The 21,364-nt window shown below is 44.9% G+C and overlaps 1 protein-coding gene across 4 annotated transcripts in view; it reads right to left on the bottom strand.

Annotated features, from left to right (window-relative positions):
- Positions 1 to 21,364, bottom strand: part of OSBPL5 (oxysterol binding protein like 5) — a 130,238-nt gene that overhangs the window by 71,864 nt on the left and 37,010 nt on the right. For 3 of the 4 annotated variants that reach the window (XM_088451801.1, XM_088451798.1, XM_088451800.1), the window contains exons 2-3: positions 10,618 to 10,774; positions 1,707 to 1,780 (exon numbers count right to left, since the gene is read on the bottom strand). In XM_088451801.1, the coding sequence (XP_088307927.1) occupies positions 1,707 to 1,780; positions 10,618 to 10,774 (231 nt within the window). Of the gene's footprint in view, positions 1 to 1,706; positions 1,781 to 10,617; positions 10,775 to 11,704; positions 11,826 to 21,364 lie in introns of all 4 variants that reach the window. The other variant, XM_088451799.1, reaches the window with a different exon arrangement.

Here is a 21,364-nt window from a genome sequence, read left to right as displayed (position 1 = left end):
GACAACACAATTGGCCGGGCAGTTACATTTGCCAGCCTAGCTGAGAGGTCAGTGTCTGGGCGTCAGATATATCTGTGCTGCAGGGCCGACCTGATATGTCTGAACGACTTCATTGACAGACATCGTGTGTACACACCCGCCGATGCACTCACGATATATCATTAGTCGATAAAACTAGCGATAAATCGCCAAGTGTGTACAAAGCATTAGGTAGGTGGTAGCATTACATTATAAATCACATTACACATAAAAGGCCAGGTTTGCACGGGGTCTTTTTTATTTACTTACAACAAAATATATTGCAATTAGCAGTTTTTTAAGCTTATTTCTCCTTGGTGCACTACAAGTTCCAGCGTTGGTCACAGAACTGGTCCAAGATGCCAGTGAAAAATGGTTGTGAGCTGCGCCCCTTTTCTGCCTTGTGTAATGTACAGTATGTAGGTGGTGATGACACTGCTGGGGGTTTCCAGGTCCCTTAATATGGATATGATCTGGGTGATTACAATAGGTGCCAGTGGAATGTGAATTGGAGGTTAGTCCACACAATGGGCCCTTACCCAGGCTTGCAGGTTTATTGGTAACAGCAGTAACACTCACAGTGGTGGCAGCTGTGACTATTTCAGGTAGTATATTACCTATACAGTGGTATAGCAGCATGACACACGCAGGGTCATTCGTGTGCCTTGACGTTACACTGCCAGGGTCTCAGCACAGAGGAGTAGGGATGGCCATCAGTGGGGTTTCCGTAGATGGTTACCATCGATGGGCCCATCAGTGATTACCATTGATGGCACAAAAACCATCTATGGTGAACCATCGACGGTTTGCACCCCTCGATGGCCACCGCTACTTGGTCCACAGCCCGCCGTGTGCCCATCAAAAACGGGAGCAGGGCTAAGCTCCTCATGAAAAAAAAAATTAAAAAATTAAAAATAACCATCGGCTCCCACTTGTCTATCAATGAAGAACCATTGGCTCTTGCCATCGATGGCTAACTCTCGATGGCTATCCCTACAGAGGAGTCTGAGGGCCTGATTTGGCAAGGAATGCAAAGGAGAAAATGCACGCACTTGGCCAATGTTTTGCACTGCGCGTGCACGAACTAGCCAGTGCGATCGGGTTATGGTACTCAGACTACACGCAGTCAACCACTATTGTGCGTATGGGTCCGGTGGTTCTCGATGTTACCGCTATCTTGAGTACTGTGGTCTCCGCGCGTATGCATTGATTAGCATATTCTCGCGGCGGACGGCTGCGTGCGTTCGTTGTTGAATCAGGCCCTGAGACAGTGAAGGAGCGCACTCCTCTCCAACGCAAACAGGTAAATACCTGGGCGCCTACAGATCCCTTTTGAGATATTTATAAGCGAAAATAATTTGGAACGGGATGTGCCTGATAATTTATTTAAAAGTAGAAAATAAAAGTAATGACAAGTTCAGCACTATAGCGCCGCGTGCACGCCACCACCAGGAAAGCATCTCCGGGTGCGAATGCCCACAGCTACCTTCCTCCTGCACATCTCAGGTTGCCAGTGGAACATGTGACATCACAGAGGATGGGGGAAATTACAGAATGTTGGCGCATATCACAAATGCCCGGCTTGTACCGTGTCTGGGTAATGGGTACACTTCAATAGGAAGATGTTAGATTATACCCAGGATATATAGACTATCCATTATAAATTCAGCAATATTCCAGCCTGATACCTTGTTAGCTGAGTTTGTGGTGAATGGGTCGTCATCCTTCACAAGAGGTAAGTTGCTGGGTTCCACATCTTTCCCTGTAAGAGAAAAAAACCCAACAATTACAATGTGCCAGCAGCAGGCGCAGCCCGGACGGCACTGTCGAAGCTGGATAATTGGCTGAGACAAGACCAGCTTAGATTAGATCGTAACGACGCCATCTTGCGACTGGCCGCAAGACGCCATTTTAGAAAATGAGATCGCAAGACGCCATTTTGCGAATGGCCGCCCAAGCGCCATTTTAGATAAACTCACACTTAAGTACATATGGCGATGTTACTATTAACACCATGCGATTGCATCTTTCACCATTTCTCATTTACACACAAATACGCAAAATTGCGCTGTTAACATGTTGCATTTTAGCAAATGCATAGGGCTCAGTATGAAAACGCTGTTTATTAGCTTCATGCGCACGCAACTGCCCCAAGTTAACTAGCGTCTTTATATGAAAACCCAAATACTCACATATTACATATTCACATGAAAGGTTCCATAAGCTTTAAAGTATAAGATTCAAGTTTGTTAATTTATTATAATTGCTGTGAAATAAAGGTTATTTGGTAGCTAAGGTTTAATACATGATAAGTAAGCCATGTTTGGTATTATATTGATCTGCACTCTTTCAACAGCATTCCGATATCATCGGTGTGAACATCGCAAAATGCATTCTCAACTTATGGACCGCAGAGACTTAAAGCACCGAAATGTACATTGTATGACCAACTGTTAGGATGTGCATGAGGCAGGAAAACAGAGACCACCAGCTGTCGGAGACTGGACTGTGTCTATTTGAATCAACCTGTTAAATGCTCTGCAACAGATGCATCCTCCTTGGGAACCAATGGCATCAGCGACAAGCCTCTCTATTGTGTTGTCTGTTTCTGTGAGAGTATAAATGTGTGTTTTGTGACCCCAGTCTGGAGTCTTCTTGCTGAATGCTGATTGATGGAGGTTTCTTGCTGAATGCCGGTATCTGGTCCAGAGCGCTTGCGTATGTATAACTGTACTTGGGTCTGTATAATTTCTTTGCGCTAAATTGTACTTAGATCATAGCGTGTAACTGACTGTACTTTTACTTGAATAATACTTTGTGCTTCGGAAACACATGTTCCAGGTCTAAGGTTTTTATTTACTGTATGACTGCGTACGCAAATAAGCGTCAATCTTAGAGGTTTATAGGCAGGCTTTAGAAGGTATAGGTAGAAGCGTATAGAGGTTCAAATTCAGTATCGTTAGCGCACAGCGCACAATTGTGTTTTTTCAGATTGTTTTTTTTATTCTAATTTTTACCGTTGCAGAGTGTTACAAATATCATAGTAAATTCCAGGCTTTAACAATTTTGTCCCTGGAGGTTTATTGTGTAAAAAAAATGGCGCTTATTCATATATTTGCAAATGTATGTAACTAATACCTCTGAATCGCTATTATCATGTATCATATCTCTTTTTTTTTCTGTGTTCAGAGTAAACCCCGCCCTTTACAAGCACCTGTGTTATGCAATTAAGCTGATCGGAGCAACTACCATTTTTTTTGCAAGTTTGGAGAGGCATGAAGGCAGTCAGCATTAGGAGGAGGTGCTGATGCTTATAGTGCCATGTGGAGGTTTTTTGGGGTACCTCCAAGGTAAGTTAGCTCTCAGCTTATATATGTACTGTTATCATGCAGTACATCAATTGTAATTATATGACCCAGAGTGGGTGCTACCATTATATAGCAATAATTATTTTGGGGGGAGCGTTTGGGAGTGGGGCCCCCGGGGGGGGGGTTCTGACTGGGCCTTTCTCATGGCATCACCACTTAATTCACAAAGAATACCTTTATCACTTCTCTATTTGTTTGTATATTATTTGTGTCATTTTAATTCTCTCTCATTTCATTAACACTTATTGATTTATACTTACACATCTTTTCTTTATACTTCACTATCACCTTTTTCGTGTGATGCCCTGGGGATGGCCCTTGGTTGGAATTTTTTTGGGGTGCGTTGCTTCTCGGACGTGAACTCATTAATGCTAGGGACGCCAGTATAGAGGAGCCTTGACGATTGGCCTGGCGCTTATTCATATATTTGCAAATGTATGTAACTAATACCTCTGAATCGCTGTTATCATGTAGGATTTAAGTATTGTTTTTGCTGCAGTGTGCTGGGGGACAAATCTCTTGTTTTTTCTGTGTTCAGGTTTATTGTGTACCCAGAATTGTCCCTAGAACTCAATACTGACTAACAAAATGGCACAAATTTCTCTTATTTTGTATTTAAAGAGCAATTGTCAATGTCCGCTCTCACACTGGGTGCCAGGCGTGGCCCCGCGTCTCACACTGGACACCAGGCGCGGCCCCGCGTCTCACACTGGGCGCCAGGCGCGGCCCCGCGTCTCACACTGGGCGCCAGGCGCGGCCCCATGAGTGGCTTCACTGCTCCTTTTCGGAGCAGTGACGGGACTTTGCAGGCACAACCTACAGGTCATGCATGCGCACAAGAGCCCCGACGTCCGGTGGAAGGAGCCGGACAGGGGCAGAGGGATCCAAAAGGAGCGGGTTGCGACTCAAGCAGCAGTAGGGCCATCCTGTCTGAGCTGAATGTCTTTATGTCAGTTGTGGGCAACATCCAGAGCATGGGAGCAAGTCCTGGAGTCTGGGGGAGCAGCGGAAGAACCTAGCACTCCCTGGTCATAGATGTACATATTGGGCTCCTTATGCACTGGATAGTGTATTACACAGGTTCTCAAACTTGGTCTTCAGGACCCCAAACATTACATGTTTTCCATGTCTCCTCACAGGATCACAAGTGAAATATTTATCTCCACCTGTGGATCTTGTAAAATGTGTGAGTGATGAATACACCTGTGCACCTGCTGGGTGACCTGGAGAACGTGACCTCTGTGGGGTCCTGAGGACAGAGTTTGAGAACTACTGGTGTATTATACAGTAATAATTAAGCCTATAGATGGTCTATAGCAGTGCACTCCTAACAGTGCATGTTTTCCAGATCTCCTAGTCGGTGCACAGGTATATTTATTACTGGCTGACATGTTAATTAAAAGATCCACAGGTGGTGCTAATTATTTCATTTGTGATACTGAGAAGAACATGCAGCACTAGAAAAGTTCTATTATATTACTATTTCTATTGTGGTCATGGTGTGGGTCGAGGAGGGGGGTTTCCGGTTGGGCTTCCAGGCAACTGGAAACCCCCCTGCATTTGCCTATGGCGAAGAAAACAGAGTCAAACAAAACACCATTCTCTAAAATGAAGCAGTAGAAGTCACAGTCTAAAAAAAATGCACCCAGCTTATGGTAAAACCTGCATGAAGTGTGGTGAAGCAAACACAGCGCACACTGAAGTTTGCAGTACAGATAATAAGGAATGGATTGTTCCTTTAAAAAGGTGCCTATCCATTAGGCGACCTGAAAGTCTGAACGTCAAGCGTTCAGTCCTTCAGGTCGCCGGGTGCGGTACCCGTACCAAACAGCATTCACTGAACGTCATTCAGTGCAGGAGCCCGACCTCCTATCTCTAAGCATGCCGAATGTCGTCAGGTTGACGGGCATGTTCAATAGACAGTCGGGGTCAGCAAGGACTCAGCGTGCACGCGCATCGCTGGTCCTTGCCGACTATCCATTACCCGACTTTGTGAACAATGCAACCAAAACCTCCTGGTTTTGATCGGATTGCTCTCAGAGTCAGGTAATGGATAGGCCCCTTTACAGTGAACGAGAAGGTCATTCCCTTTAAGCTTGATACAGGCATGCAGGTAAATTTAATATCTTTTCAAGACTATTCATCCAGCCAATGTGAAAGATGCATGCTATACTGGTGAGAAAATTCCTGTAAAAAGGTACATGCCTGGTGACACTGAACAAAAGTTTAAAATCTCTCTACTGATTGCGGATAAAGATGTGCAACCAATTTTAGGACTAAGGACCTCATTCAGACCCGGTCGCAAGCACTGAGCACTCGCAACCGGGTCGATGTTAAGGCCCTGCGCACGCGCAGCGGCCGCACTGCGAGTGCGCAAGCCCCGAAGCGAGAGAGAAACTCTCTCGCTCCGGAGCTCACTACAAAAGGGCCGGCTGTCTATGTTGATCGACAGCTCGGCCCGTTTTGTAGGTGGGGTGTGGGGGGGGTGGGTTCACAAACGGAGGCGTTCCTTAACGCCTACCATTTTGTGGGCGACCACACTGACATCAGCAGTGATGTCAATGGGGAGTTTCCTGCTCTGTACTGTGGTCTGCTGGGAGACTACGTGTCAGACCAGCAGGATGGAGCCGGAGGCTGCTGCGCGGCAGGTAAGTGCAGGACGGGGGGGGCACACAAACTTACCGCAGCTGTAGGTAGTGCTGCGCATGCGCTGCGTTTACAGATGTAACAGCGCATGCGCAGCACGGATTACAGCTGCGGTAACTTAGTGTAGACAGGGATAACTATCTATTTCCCAAAGAGCTGTCATCGCAAAAATGTCAGCTTTTCGGAATAGATAGTTATAGGGAGGAGGAATGATGAATTCCACCTATAATTAGGTAGATCTCCATGCCAGTTCTAAACCTAATTACCTCCATCGATTTTTTTGTGTTAATGAATAGGCCCCTAAGGGTTTTATTCATCATACGATAAATGGCCCGGTACCCATGCGGAAACGCTAGCATATTTAAGTTACCGGGCCATTCATCATCAGGGGTTCTTTGGTATTTCAGAGTTTACTGCTGAGAACAAGTGCCATCTTCAGACGGCGCTTGTTCTCGGATCCCTGCTCCTTTCTATGGGAAGGAGTTCTGGGGATGCGAAGAGGGATCAGAGAGGATCCCTCAGCCGCCTCCTCACTACCTCCCCGGCGACTGTGCACATGCGTGACCCAAGGTCATGCATGCGTAGCCGGGATGACAGGGAGCAGGTAAGTAATGCAGCTACAGAAGTAACTGCGATACTAACCACAGGGACAACTGCTTTTCGGAGCATCTGTCCCCTCACCGGAGCAATGATGAATTGCTCCGGTGTCAGGCTTCCCCCGCTGCGAGTTGGATCCTTAAGGATCCCTCACAGTGAGTTCAATACTTCATCATTGGAGGCCATACGGCCTTCGATGATGAATAGGCCCCTAAAATTGTTACATGACTGTCCCATGAGAATTCAACAAATGCTCATAAGACTACAGAAGTATGATGTACAATTGCTGTACTGTCCCGGTAAATACATGTACATTGCTGACACACTTTCTCATGCTGTGGACAAAAGTGAAGGTTCTGGAAGTCTGATGGACAAAGAGATAGAAGCATATGTGGATTTGATTGTTCTCGTCTTGCAAGAGACACTGGGAGAGAAGCTACAGATTAGAAATAAACAGACAGATGACACAATGAAATAGTTAAAAATACATCATTCTGAAAGGATGGCCAGGAGAAAATAATGCTTCTCCGCTGCCTATTCATGATTATTGGATGTACCGCAGTGACCTTACTGTTGTCAATGACATCATATACAAAGGCGATAGGTTTGTCATACCTGCACGACTAAGAAAAACTCTGCTGTGCAAGATACATGAAGGCCACTTAGGAGAAGAAAAATGTAAGCGGAGGGCACGTGAAGTGATGTATTGGTCAAGAATGAACCAAGACATAGCACAGACAACAGCTACATGTGAGTTATGTCTTATGTACAGACCAAAGCAACAAGTCGCATCGCTGAGTCCTCATGCAGTGTCAGAGAGACCATACCAGAAGGTAGGCGCAAATTTGTTTGTTTGTAATGGGAAGACGTACATTGTCGTGACTGATTATTATTCTAATTATCCTGAGGTGATGACACTACAGACAACTAGTAGTAAAGCTGTAACTGCATGAAGTCACTCTTTGCCAGGCATGGTGTTCCTATGGAGATGATCACTGACAATGGTCCTCAGTTTTCCTGTGCTGAATTTAGACAATTAGCTGATGAGTGGGAATTTGTCCATATTACATCAAGTCCCCACTACCCACGGTCAAATGGATTGGTGGAAAGTTCAGTAAAAACTGTTAAGAGTCTCAGGAAACAAGCGCAGGATGGTAAAGAAGATTTCTACAAAAGTCTCTTAATCTCCCGCAGTACCCCTCTGCAGAATGGATTCTCTCCAGCACAAATGCTGATGGGAATTGGGAAGGAGAATTAGAGCAAATCTTCTAATACATGAAGAACTGCTTAAAATGCATAATTCAACATTAGTCAGACTGAGTAAGGAACGACAACAGGTGAAACAAAAACTGTTCCATGATAGACGAGCAAAAAGCCTGTCTGATCCTAGATCGGGTGACCAAGTCCATCTCAGAGACCATGAGAAAGGCACAAGTAGCACCAAGATCTTATACTATACGCACAGAGCGTGGAACAGAAGTAAGAAGAAATCAGGTGGATTTAAGATCCCAACCAGTATTAAGACAACATGACTGAAGAATATCCTTCATCTGACATGTATGATAATCTGGATAACGGTGAACAAACCATGATTGAAAAAAAGTCCAACATGGTTGATGAAACATAGACTGAGGGGTCTATTTACTAAGCAGTGTTAGGAGACAGAGTGAAAAGTGATAAGAAAGTGATAAGGTGCCAGCCAATCAGCTCCCAACTGTCATCTCACAGCCTGTGTTTGAAAAATGACAGTTGGGAGCTGATTGGCTGGCAGCTTGGGGCCTATTCATCATACCTTAAAAATCGATGGAGGTAATTAGGTTTAGAACTCACATGGAGTTCTACCTAATTACCGGAGGATTCATCATTCCTCCTCTCCATCAGTATCTATTCCAAAAAGCTGTCATTTTTGCGATGACAGCTCTTTGGGAAATAGATACTTTTCCCTCTCTACTCTAAGTTACCGCAGCTGGAAACAGTGCTGCGCATTGCGCTGTTATATTCGTAAACCCAGCGCATGCGCAGTACTACCTGCAGCGGCGGTAAGCTTGTGCACCCCCCCTCCTCCGCTCACCTCCCCCCATCCCGCACTTATCTGCCGCGCAGCAGCCTCCGGCTCCATCCTGCTGGTCTGACACGTGGTCTCCCAGCACACCACAGTACAGTTTAGAGAAAAAAAAAATGTTTTTATTTTTTTTTCTAAACTTTATTATGTTCTGCTGGGAGAACACAGTGTGCGAGTAACCACCGGAGCCAGAGGAGGGACCAGAGCGCCGGAGGGAGCTGCGGGGGACCTGTCCAGCTGTCCACAGGTAAGTGTTACCTGCTATTCGCCACCTCACAGTGGCGGATAGTACCTCCATCAAATGCCGAAAATACATAATTTTTGGAATTTGATGAATACCATAATTTCCATATCCCCATACTAATGTACTAATGTATGTGGAGTTTTTTAAATTAACGCAGAGGGACTTAGCAAGGAGATATCAGTGTTATCTCCTATGCCAAGTGTCATCATGAATACTAAAATAACATTAAAGGAAAATGTCCTTAAAAAAACGTTATTTTAGTGTTGATGAATAGGCCCCCTTATCACTTTTCGCTCTGTCTCATATCACTGCTTAGTAAATAGACCCCTGTGTATGAAAGATCCAAAAAAAGAGAAATTCACAGACCTGAGAGACTCATTGAAACATGTTAGATGATGTTCTTAACCACTTAACTGACGAATTCTCTCTCCAAAAACCGCTCCGAAATTGTCGGTTTTTTTTATGATTGAATTAGGTCAGGAACAGCTTTTTAAAACTTATCCAACACGATTTTCTAAAAATCAAAAAAAAATTTTAAGCGCTGCATACCATAAAAATGGCAATTTTTATGCTATATAGTACAGTTGGTCATCGATAGTAACATCGATTGTGGCCACAGCTACCGATGTTTCCTTAACATCGTTTGGGGGCTGTCATCTATATACGTGTGTCTGTGTAAATATATATATATATATATATATATACATATATATATATATACACACACAGATAGATAGATATGTGTGTGTGTATATATATATATATATATATATATATATATATATATATATATATACACACACACACACACACAGATAGATAGATATGTGTGTGTGTGTGTATATATATATATATATATATATACACACACACACACACACACACATATCTATCTATCTGTGTGTGTGTATATATATATATATATATATATATATATATATATATATATATATATATATATATATATATTATGGGCAGGGCTTTGATTTATTTATGGGGGTGGGGTTATCATCAATGGGGAGAGGCTGCCGATAGCGGGGGTGGAGTGAGGGAAGGACAGTGCTGTCTTCTCTACCCTGTCCTCCTGGCAGCCGCCAAGGGGGGGTGGGTTCGCCGGCGCTGGGCTGGCCGATCACTGCAGTGATCGGCCCACGGGGAGGGGCAAAGTGTGCAGAGGGACCAGGAGGTCCCTCTGTGATTGGCGGCTGCTAGAAAATGATTTTCCAGCAGCCGCCCATAGAGCTTTTCTGACTGGCCGTATCTGATATGACCATGCCAGGCAAGTGGTTAACATATTACATTGTTGCACTGTAGGATACAGGGTACAGAAAAGAGGATGTGATGTTACTGAATTATATATGCTTAATGTGTGCAGACACTCCCTTATTGTATGTGAAAGCCTGAACCTTCAGTGACGGTCCCTAGGACCATGGAGAATGCTGGGAAGTGGGCGAGGTCTGGGGTACAGGGTGTCTATAGTTTGCTGTGCTTCTTTATTCAGCCATTTGCAGTGATTACCCATGCTTCAGTGTCCTTGTGAATGCATATACAAGCATACAAACAATACATTCTGCAATGTGTTAATGGGCGCGGATATAGCACCCAAATTGCATTGCAATGTGATCATTGATAAATGGGCCCCTAAGGGTTAATGCTATATCCTGGTACCAGACTAAACGCACCTGTGCTAAGAGCATGGATATCATGGTCAGCCCCAAATGACAAGTTCCGAGTCAGCTTGCTGTCGTCCGTCTTCTGAGGGGTGACGGTGGTGGGACACAATGAGAACCTGCGCCGAAGGAAGTTCTCCTCCTTCATTCTGTGCGCTGGGGAGGTTTTCTGAAAAAAGAAAATAGTACAAATTATCAGAGGATTCAGTAATGGCCGATACAGACACAGACAGGACCATAGGATCAGCAGTAAGAGAATTCCTTACACTGCTGGGGAACCTGGCTATAGTGTGCGAATGGTACAATTCTCATAATGCTCTGATAGAGCCTATTAGTGTAACAACAGGGCGCAGCGTGCGTGACGCCGGCATAGAGGAGCTGTTCTTCTCTGTATAATACAGACACCGCTATATACTGTATTTTCCTGGCTCCTGGCTGATGAATAATCATTACTGTTCCCTAGTGACGGTAAAACACTCATATTATTTTGTTGTATAGAGAAGAGATTTGCACGCAGAGTAATTATATAATTGCTGAGTCCTGACACCAATTATCACGTATATAAACATACAGCCGTCTTATAGGACATGTATTATATAAGGGAGGATCCCAGCCTTACTGTAAGTTATAGGGATATTAGTAGTCATCAGGTTCTGGAACCATAATACACAGGGCAGGGGTCCGAGCTGACGTCTTGTATCTAATAATTTACAGGAGGAGGGAGCTATTCATTATTATAACGCACACGTTTCCCCAACACTGAAGTGAAGCCATCAGAACGCAATCATTATATAGGAGGACACCAGCAGTCACCATGTATACATCTATTACCCTCATTATATAGGAGGACACCAGCAGCCACCGTGTATACATCTATTACCCTCATTATATACACCAGCAGTCACCGTGTATACATCTATTACCCTCATTATATAGGAGGACACCAGCAGTCACCATGTATACATCTATTACCCTCATTATATAGGAGGACACCAGCAGTCACCGTGTATATACATCTATTACCCTCATTATATAGGAGGACACCAGCAGTCACCGTGTATACATCTATTACCCTCATTATAAAACCGGTTTAATTCACCTCAGATTATCACGACTAAGTGATGTGGCGTTGCGCACTTCTTGTGGCGCCATAGAAGTAACAGCTAATAATAATCCTATGTGGACACGGAAGGTCTCAGGGAACAGAACGTCTCACCTTCCTGCAAACAATACACAGAATTACAATATTTTCAGTCAATGTTTGAGCCTAAAACACCAGTAACAGAGACATTAGTCAGCAGATTAAATATACGAACACGTTGTCCTTCCACTCCCATGGGACTAATTCAGAGGTGGACATAGCGGCGATGTCAGCCGCAAGTGCCGACCGAAATTGCACACAGATCCCTGCAATTCCGTTGGGTGTTTAAGGGAGTTACCGGGGGGGTGGTTACCCAGAGAAGTGTCATCATAAATACTAAAATAACGCTATTTAAGGAAAATGTCCTTAAAAACGTTATTTTAGTGTTGATGAATAGGCCCCTATGTGAGCTTAACCATTTGCGGAGAACATTTATAATTTAGTGCTGAATATAGTAACAATCCCCATCGCTGTGTGTATGACTAATAAATGACTATACACTGCCTGACACAGGATTATAAAGGATCTATATATAGAAGAGGCAGCAGCCGGTGGTTCCTGAAAGGGTTTTTAGCCAAACATAGAATTCAGGTTAGTGATCATTATTATATGTCCAACTATCCTGCAACGCTGCGCAGAGTTCAGTCCGTGCGTAATCCATATGTGACGCCATCTAACGTATACCTCACCCTGATAGTGTAATAAAACGCCCGGGGAGCCTGCATTCATTCTCGGGGAGGCCGTACGTCGTCTGGGCGCTACGGGGAAGGATTTGATTGGTCAGTCTTCAAATAACCTCCATCTATCTAAGGACCCGGATTCAGAGTTGTACAGAAGCCCGATGATTTCCATATATGTGTGATGGCGGGCTGATACAAGCTGCGTACATGGACGCAGCATCGGAACATCTGCGCGATCCTCTGCCGGCTGAGGGACCATGGGATCACACAAGCTGGCGACCGCAGTTGCTCAAAAAAAGGCCAGGAAATCCCAGTCATCCGATAGGAACCCGGCTTCATCCCTCCCCCTCCCCCCTTACCACCCCCCCCCCCCCCAACAGCAGCGACACGTCTCTTTCTGGGATAGAGGAGGCCTTCAAAGCCCCCTCCCCGCCTAGAAATGGCAGCAGGCAGAGCAGCATAATCGGAGATGTGCCCTACGTGCGGAAACCATCACTTATTAAACGTATTTGCTACAAGTAATTGCCGTAACCGAACACATCTGTATTTCATCAAATCGCCCACTAGAAGACAAAGAGAAAAAAAAAACAAAAACGTTTATCGCTATGGAGGCCGGTTATTTTCTCGGAATCGGTATGACATACCGCCGGCTGCATGACCCTAAGTCTCCACCAGGTGCGCTAAACCTAACCCTCCCTCCCGCGGCTGTCAGCTCGCGGCGCCCGGCAGCCCTTCGATCGTGATGCCGGGCGTCTGTCTCCCGGCGTCGGGAAAATGACAGGCATCTAGATATAGACGCCTGTCATTTAACCCACGTCGAGATAAAGCAGTCGGGAAGCCGGCTGTCGGGGTCACGTGAACCGGTTTCCCCGATTACATCCCATTTTCTCAGTCTTTTTCCCTGAAGTTATCTGAACAGAGAAGATGAAGATAAACCAGTGTGAGCTTTGCGCCATCTAACTGGGACAACCATGTAGAATTGGGGAGGGGCTCAGCCTGCTACTTTTTGCCTTACATAACTATAGATGGACACAATTTATTGGCTATTGTTATTTTCATTGATCGACCCATTTTCATTTATATCTTATTTCATATTACATACTATATTGTACTGGGCGCCTGTGTTCCCATAATGACTTTGGGCATATTCAATTCCTGGCGAAAAGTTCCGTACTCTTCGCATGCTGGACTTTGATTACTTCGCCTGTTTTCAATGTGGAAAAGTATCATGCGCGTGGCCTTTCGCCATATTTAATTAGAAACAGTCGAAAACTGGAGCCGGCAAAACTAATATGAGAAAAGTGCTGTCAGATTTGGGGAAATCAGCCTGACACCCCCCAAAAGATGCTCTGACATTGGGGATCACTATAAATACCCCCGAATAGCCCTGCTGAAGGTATTTGAGGTACTTAAATGCTCTCAATAGCTGCTATTTAGCGTCTTTGCAGAAGTGGTGAAGAAAATCATTTAGCAGTTTTTTATGCAGAAAATAAGTTGTCCCAGCAAATTTGGGGTACCTGAAAATCAGCGCTAGCATATTTTTAAGTTGCTAAAGTGAAGTTTTAAAAATAGTTAAAAATCCACCTGCCGCAAGCACCTGCAATCTTATATATAGTTGGGGACCCCCTTGGACTCTATTTCGCTAGTTTTTAAGTTTGTCCCCAAAAACTTTGGACTTTTTTGCCCCCAAAACGAAAGTACTTTTTTTGGTTGATTTAAGGAGTTTAAATCTTTTTTTTAACGCAATTTTCCTTTGGGGGACTCTCCCAAAGGTGTAGGGGGTCCCGCAGCTTTGTACCCCAAAAGCTCAATTCTGCACTTTTTTTCGACACCTATTCATAGGCGAAAACTTATCGCAGGTCCCGTTGCATTGAGTTTCCGCACCGGTGATAAGTCTTTGGAATTGAAAACAGAGGAAACTTCTCGCATGGCGAAATGACATCACCGGCGATACTTTTCCGCAGAAACAGACTTATCGCGGCTAATTGAATACGGCCCTTTGTATTAGTGTGGCTGTAATAGATCTCCCTGTGTCTATGGGTCAGTATATGCCCACGTGCTGAGACAGGGGGGATATTACTGTGGGGGCTGGTCTACACCTACTGAACAAGAACATATGAGAATTGCATCCACTATACAGAAGGAGAGAAGTGTTACTGGGTGCAGTGTCAGATCTATAATGTAGTGCGCACAATAACTTAGGGGTAGGTGGGGGGGGCACTTTCTACACCCTGCAGGGTCTTATATGGTTACTAGGTGCAGGCGGCACAAATTTGTGGCGATTTCTTTGGAAATTTAGCACCGGAACAGAAGTCTCTTGTACTGTGCCAGCCGCTTCCCTCCGTCTTGCTCTGGTGCCACATCTGCAAAGGAGTCGGTGAAAATATGGTGACGCTGGCAGCTTGCAAGCGGGACCCCTTACATGTCCCCGACTTGTTATATTATTATAGTATTGTAAATATAAAAACAATCACATACACGTTATCCAAACATTTGCGCAGCTGTACATTTCTCCAGATGTGCCGTGCACCGCTGGGCGTGCAGCATATGCCCGTTGTTTGCTACACGTCATCATCAGGGTGTACATAGTCTGGGACAAAGGACACGCCTCCTAACAGGCGTATATATGCCAGGACGCATTTTGCATGAAATCGCCTTTTCTGAACCTCGTTGATGTGAGAACGCCCGGTTACCCTTATTGGACATGATTCTGTATAGCAGCGTTTAATACGCACCCACATTCTGAGCCAGAGCAGCGCAAATCTACGCAATATACGAGCCACACACAAGCGCGCGTTCAGCTCTGCACCAATGACACTAAGGGGCCCATTTATTAATGCTCACATTTGCAATGCGGTCTAGGCATGGTATCACCGCCCATAGCGCCGGAATGCCTCATCCGTTACCTGCAGGGACAGAGGCTCCGGAAGAAGCCTGTCCCTGCGATGTGCCTGGAGAACTGTCGGGCAACTACACATGCGCGGCCGCCATTGTCGGGGGGAGGGTTCTTATAGACCCTCTCCTGGTAAGTTTTGCAATGTGTAGCCCATTGCCCATTGGCTGGGACCAGTATTAGGAACGTATCACATTCCAGATGTTGGTAGATCCCATGGGGGATGTAACTGCCTGCAGGAATGGAGGGATCGGAGAAATATGCTGCGGCCCCTCCTTCATACATGGGGGTGATACAATATTTGTGGTTACCCCCCACCCCGAAAACACCCAAATAAGCCACAAATATTTAATGATAAATGGGCCCCTAAAATGATTTTTATTTGCAATGAGAAAAAAAAAACAAAAACGCTCAGATAGATAGATATGAGAGAGATAGATAGATATGAGAGATAGATAGATATGAGAGAGATAGATATGAGATACATAGATAGATATGAGATAGATAGATAGATAGATAGATAGATAGGTATGAGATAGATAGATATGAGATAGATAGATAGATAGATAGATAGATATGAGATAGATATGAGATAGATATGAGATAGATAGATAGATATGAGATCTAGATATATATGAGATATAGGGGCCTATTCATCATAACTAAAGTTTCCCAGGAGGTAATTAGGTTTAGAACTCGCATGGAGTTCTACCTAATTACCAGAGGAATTCATCATTCCTCCTCTCTATAACTATCTATTCCGGTAGCTGTCATTTTTGCGATGACAGCTTATCGGGAAATAGATAGTTATCCCTCTCTACACGAACTTACCGCAGCTTGAATCCGTGCTGCACATGCGCTGTTACATTCGTTAACCCAGTGCATGCGCAGCACTGCCTACACATGCGGTAAGTTTGTGTCCCCCCCTCCGCGCAGCAGCCTCCGGCTCCGTCCTGCTGGTCTGTCACATGGTCTCCCAGCACACCACAGTACAGATTAGAAAAGAAAAATAAAAGGTTTTTTTTTTCTAATCTTTATTGTGTTCTGCTGGGAGAACACAGTGTCTGGCCAGCCTCCGGAGCCAGAGGACGCATCAGAGCGCCGGAGGGAGACGTCGGGGGACCTGTCCAGCTGTAAGCGGGTAAGTCTCATCTGCTATTCGCCACCTCACAGTGGCGGATAGTACCTCCATCCAATTCCAAAAATACATAATTTTCGGAATTTTATGAATACCATAATTTCCATATCCCCATACTAATGTACTAATGTATGGGGAGTGTGCAAATCAACGCAGGGGGACTTAGCAAGGAGATATCAGTGATATCTCCTGTGCTAAGAGGCTACATGAATACTAAAATAACGTTATTTAAGGAAAATGTCCTTAAAAACGTTAATTTAGTGTTGATGAATAGTCCAGATAGATAGATAGATAGATAGATAGATAGATAGATAGATAGGATAACTTGTAAACTGCATCCTGCACATGAGAATGTTGCGATGTTACTGTGCCGCCAATCCCCCAGCATAATAATCAGATTTATTTTAGTTGGCTGATTCTCATCCTGACACATAACTAGAAGATGATAGACGTGCGCTCCCATATGTATGACTGATCCAACCAAGAAGGAGCCGTCTCATCAATCCCTGACATATGGTCTGTTCTACTAATTACACTATTTTTACTACTGCACCAAATAAAGAATTCCAGCATCTGCGGAGACCGCGGGCAGAGAGCGGCGGAGAGCGCGGGCAGGTTCGTCCTTCTCAAAACAAATGAAGCTTCTGCCCAAAGATGTAAGAAGTCGGGTAAATAAAATATTTGTAAGATACATCTGTGATCAGCACATGATAACTCTGCCCCTCTATGTATTAACACACGTCTCACCCTGGGATATACTGATACCGCTTCTCATTATCGGCGCTGCTATCTACAAGACAACAGCGCCGATAGCCTGGGTCATGTATGAAAGGTCAGATCGCCTGACTTTTCGGCCCGCTGTAGCTGCCGCTATCGATTGTCACCCCCCGCGATTGAGGACCCCCCCTTAATTACACTTACCTGCAGTCATCGGTGCTCCGGTGATTAACTCCATAGCTCCGGTCAGTTGACATCCCATACTGCACTGGGACTCAGGTGACGACCGGGCCCCAGTGCAGGCTGGGAGACCAGCTGACCGGAGAGAGGACATCACCGGAGTCCCGACCACCGGTCCCTGGTAAAAATTTTTTTTATATTTTTCTTTTTTTTTTTGCAGTGTATCAGTGTGTGATCTGTTTAGACCACACAGCTGATCACTGGGGCCGGCTCCAGGCTCTGCACGTTAGAGCGGAGCAGGAGTCCATTAACCGGGGGAGACCCTGGATAACGCCACCTCCAGGTGGCGTTATTATCACAGGGCTTTCCCCGGTATTTTTTCACATTTTATTTTTAGTAACTTTGGTCGGATCACATTTCCCATTACCGTTATGGGAAATGCGATCTGCTTACTAAAATAAGGGGTCTATTTATTAACATTATTTTTACTAAAATAAAGTTAAAAAGGTTGTTTTGTGTTGTCACACCCTTTTCACATTATTTTAATATTACCTAAAGTTACTACAGGGCAATTGGAGTAGAATTCATAAAAATCTACTCCAAGCCCTAATTATCACTTATTTTTAGTAAGCAGATTGCATTTCCCATTACAATTACATGGTAAATGTGATCTTGCTTTGTAAGCAAAAAATAAAAAAAGTAGAGGTAAAAAAACAAAATCAGAGGCTTTTCCCATTAGTGTAGAAAGCAGTGAGGGGGTACGGAGGGTGAGGGGGTACGGAGGGTGAGGGGGCCACATGGGGAGGTCAGACAGGACAGAGTACAATCCGAGAGCAGAAACAGAGGCTGTGTACAGATTACCGGAGACAGCAGCACAGACCCTGTATTCCATAACACAGAAACACTACAGGGAGGACAGATCATCCCCCTCCCCTCCTGTATAATACAATCAGAGGCACCGCTGGAGGAGGGAGACCTCACATATTACCAGTACAGGCATGGACCAGTCTCTGGCTCAGACTGGCATTACCAGAATACCACTACACACGATGAGAGAGAGCAGCACTCTGCCAGCGCGATGTACACAGGTTCCGTTACTCAGAGACATATAACCTACATAGTCAGTGGAGTGAGATAATAGCGTGTACTGGCTGACTACACGGCCACAGGGGAATGGTGACAGCTACATGCAGGGGACCAGCACCGTGACCGTGTTTCCTGCACAAGGAGCTCTGAGAACAGGGCAGGTGGGTTATACTAACCTCATACACTGCAATAGGACACACAGGCCCCAGCGGCGTTATAACATGACGACATAGAACTGCAACCAGGCAGCGCGCCTAAGGTGGCTCTCATCCTCTGCAATAACGTAAAGGGCTTCCAGTCCTATTGGGAGAAAGGCGCTATATACTGTGGTGATTAATAAATAAGCCCCACAATGCATTAGGTGCAGCTTGGTGGATACAGATTCTTTAGTTTTCCAAAAATGGGCAAAGAATTCAATTTACTCGTTTTGGACCCCTGATGAAGAAAGGCCGGTAACTAGCGTTTCTGTTTGATGAATAGGCCCCTGTGTTTGAAAAAATTACAGTTAGGAGCTATTTGGTTGGTACTTTATCCCTCTCCAATTTATCACTTTCCAGAGCTTAGTACATCTGCCCCAACTGATGGGAAAAATCTAAATTGCTTATTTAGAGATTCAGAATAAAGAAACTATACTTACTGTAGAACATCCATAAAACCTCTTGGGACAAAATGGTTGCAGGTCAGTGTTTTTGGCGTGCTGCCGCAACGGCGAACTAACCACGTTCTGACCAAACCCTGCATCATCCCCGGTATATTTACCTGATCCCATGGCAGCTGTTTAAGGACTGATACAATGATATTCTGGGAACACAGATCCTGTAAGTGTAACAAGAAGTAATTGCACCCCTGGGAGACAGATCCTTGCCCGGGCAGGTTTACCATGTTCCAGATCTTTAGAGACCAGAGATAAAGTAATTAGCGCATCAACAACTTAACAAGTAACCGGCGCAGCTGAGTAAACAGCCGGGTGTAATACGTTTTATATACCTGGCCCATGCATATCCTAAAAGCATTTTTACCCCGGCATATTATTTAATGGACAGAAGATCTGGGCCATCTGTAACCACCTATTCATTACAGTCACCCAGAATTTGCACCAGGTCTCTCAATTGGACCTTTTGCACAGATTCTTGAAAAGCGCGGTCGTGCGTCACTCTACAGAGCGCTCGCAGCTTCCCAAGGGGCTCATACACCATTAACTAAATGCACAATCTATTTGCTTTCAACTAAAGACACCAGGGATGTGGTCAGGTGCAGGATGCGTATAGATTTATGGCCTGTGACGCACATTACCGCCATGTCTGGGCGCTCGGCAGAGAGGTTACATTATTCCAACTTGTGGACGTCATTTGTCAAATTAATGAACCAGGGCGATAGAACAGACAGGGGCTGCGCTCCAGCATCTCAGGCCCAATTATTATGACATTGGCAGAGGAATCTAGAGCCTGTTAAGTCTCTCTACGCCCCAGCCAGTATCTAGACAGCGGAGAAAAGATTAAACATTAATCCTGTGAGCATCAGGGACCAGCGGGGATAGGATCTAGAAAGCTTTTTAAAACCTGTTTGCAGCTCGCCAGCAACTCTTCAGCCTTCTCAGTATAGGAATTAGAGCAAAAAAAAACAATATATAGATGGACGTGCATTCAGTCACATTGCTGTATTATACAGGGACGCTGTGGTGAAAAAAAAAAAAAAGGACATTTTAGGATTTTTGAAATCTAGCTGCTAGCACATGGTCTGTCAGGGTGCTTACGCTATAGATTGTAAATATATTGTTATTATATATATATGGCGGTTACTACAGTGATGAGCAGCAGGGGCCCTCCGAGCAATCACTGACACCCCCCAGCTCCTCTCGGTTTGGTTGTGAGAGGTTTGGTACATCTGTAACACTTGTTTTATCTATGATAATAGGGTTTATAAGGCCTGCTGATCGGTTATTATTACACATAGGTGCCTCTTCCATTTATCAAATGTATTAATTTAACTTACCACTGGGGTAATGTGTGGCCCTTTTGAGGGTTAGAGGTATTTACTAAGCTTTGGATGGAGATAAAATGAACGGGGACAAGGTACCAGCCAACCAGCTCCTAACTGTCATGTCACAGACGGAGTTCTTTGAAATGATAATTGGCTCTTTATTAGTATGTTTACATGTTCTAATTTTATGTAATAAAATATCGTTTGTGTTTTTATATGTGTCTACAATTTTTAAGCGCCCCCAATGTTATGATGTGTTTACAGGTCTAGCATTTGTTTTTTTCTTACAGTAACAAATGGTAATTCAGATTTACTTATTGGGAGGCTGCTCTAAATTTCCTATAAAACTAGGCGCAACCCTATATAAAATGTAACCAATTATAATTAATTGTGTTTGAAAAATGACAGTTAGGAGCTGGTTGGCTGGTACTTTATCTCCATCCAAGGCTTAGTAAATAGACCCCTTAGTGATGATATCAAGTTTGCAGCACAGTGAAATGTGGAAGGAGAGATGATAAAGGCAGCAGCACAGTGAAATGTGGGCCTAATTTAGACCCGCTCGCGAGCGCTGTGCGCTCGCAAGCGGGTTGATGTTGGCCAAGTGCGCATGAGGAAGCCAGCTCCGTCGTGCGCATGTGCGTGACCCGGATAGCGACGGCCCAGCCGTCGCTATGGGTCTCGCTACAAAGGGGATGTGCTGTCGATGAGTGACAGCACGCCCCCTTTGGTGGGCATGCCTGGGGGCGTGGCTGACTAGACGGAGGCGTTCCCATGGGAACGCCTACCATCTGGGGCCGGCCCCACTGACATCACAAATGATGTCAGTGGGAGTGCTCTCGGCTCTGATAGAGCCGAAAGCACTCCAGGGCTTGCGGCCACGAGACCCTACTACAAGGGTCTCGTCGCAAGCCTGATGGTCGCGATGGTCTTGACCATCTTTTTGG

The sequence above is a fragment of the Taudactylus pleione genome, unplaced genomic scaffold, assembly GCF_031769625.1.
Source record: "Taudactylus pleione unplaced genomic scaffold, aTauple2 ptg000027l, whole genome shotgun sequence".
Taxonomy (NCBI): Eukaryota; Metazoa; Chordata; class Amphibia; order Anura; family Myobatrachidae; genus Taudactylus; species Taudactylus pleione.
This window is presented reverse-complemented; position numbering and strand designations above follow the sequence as displayed.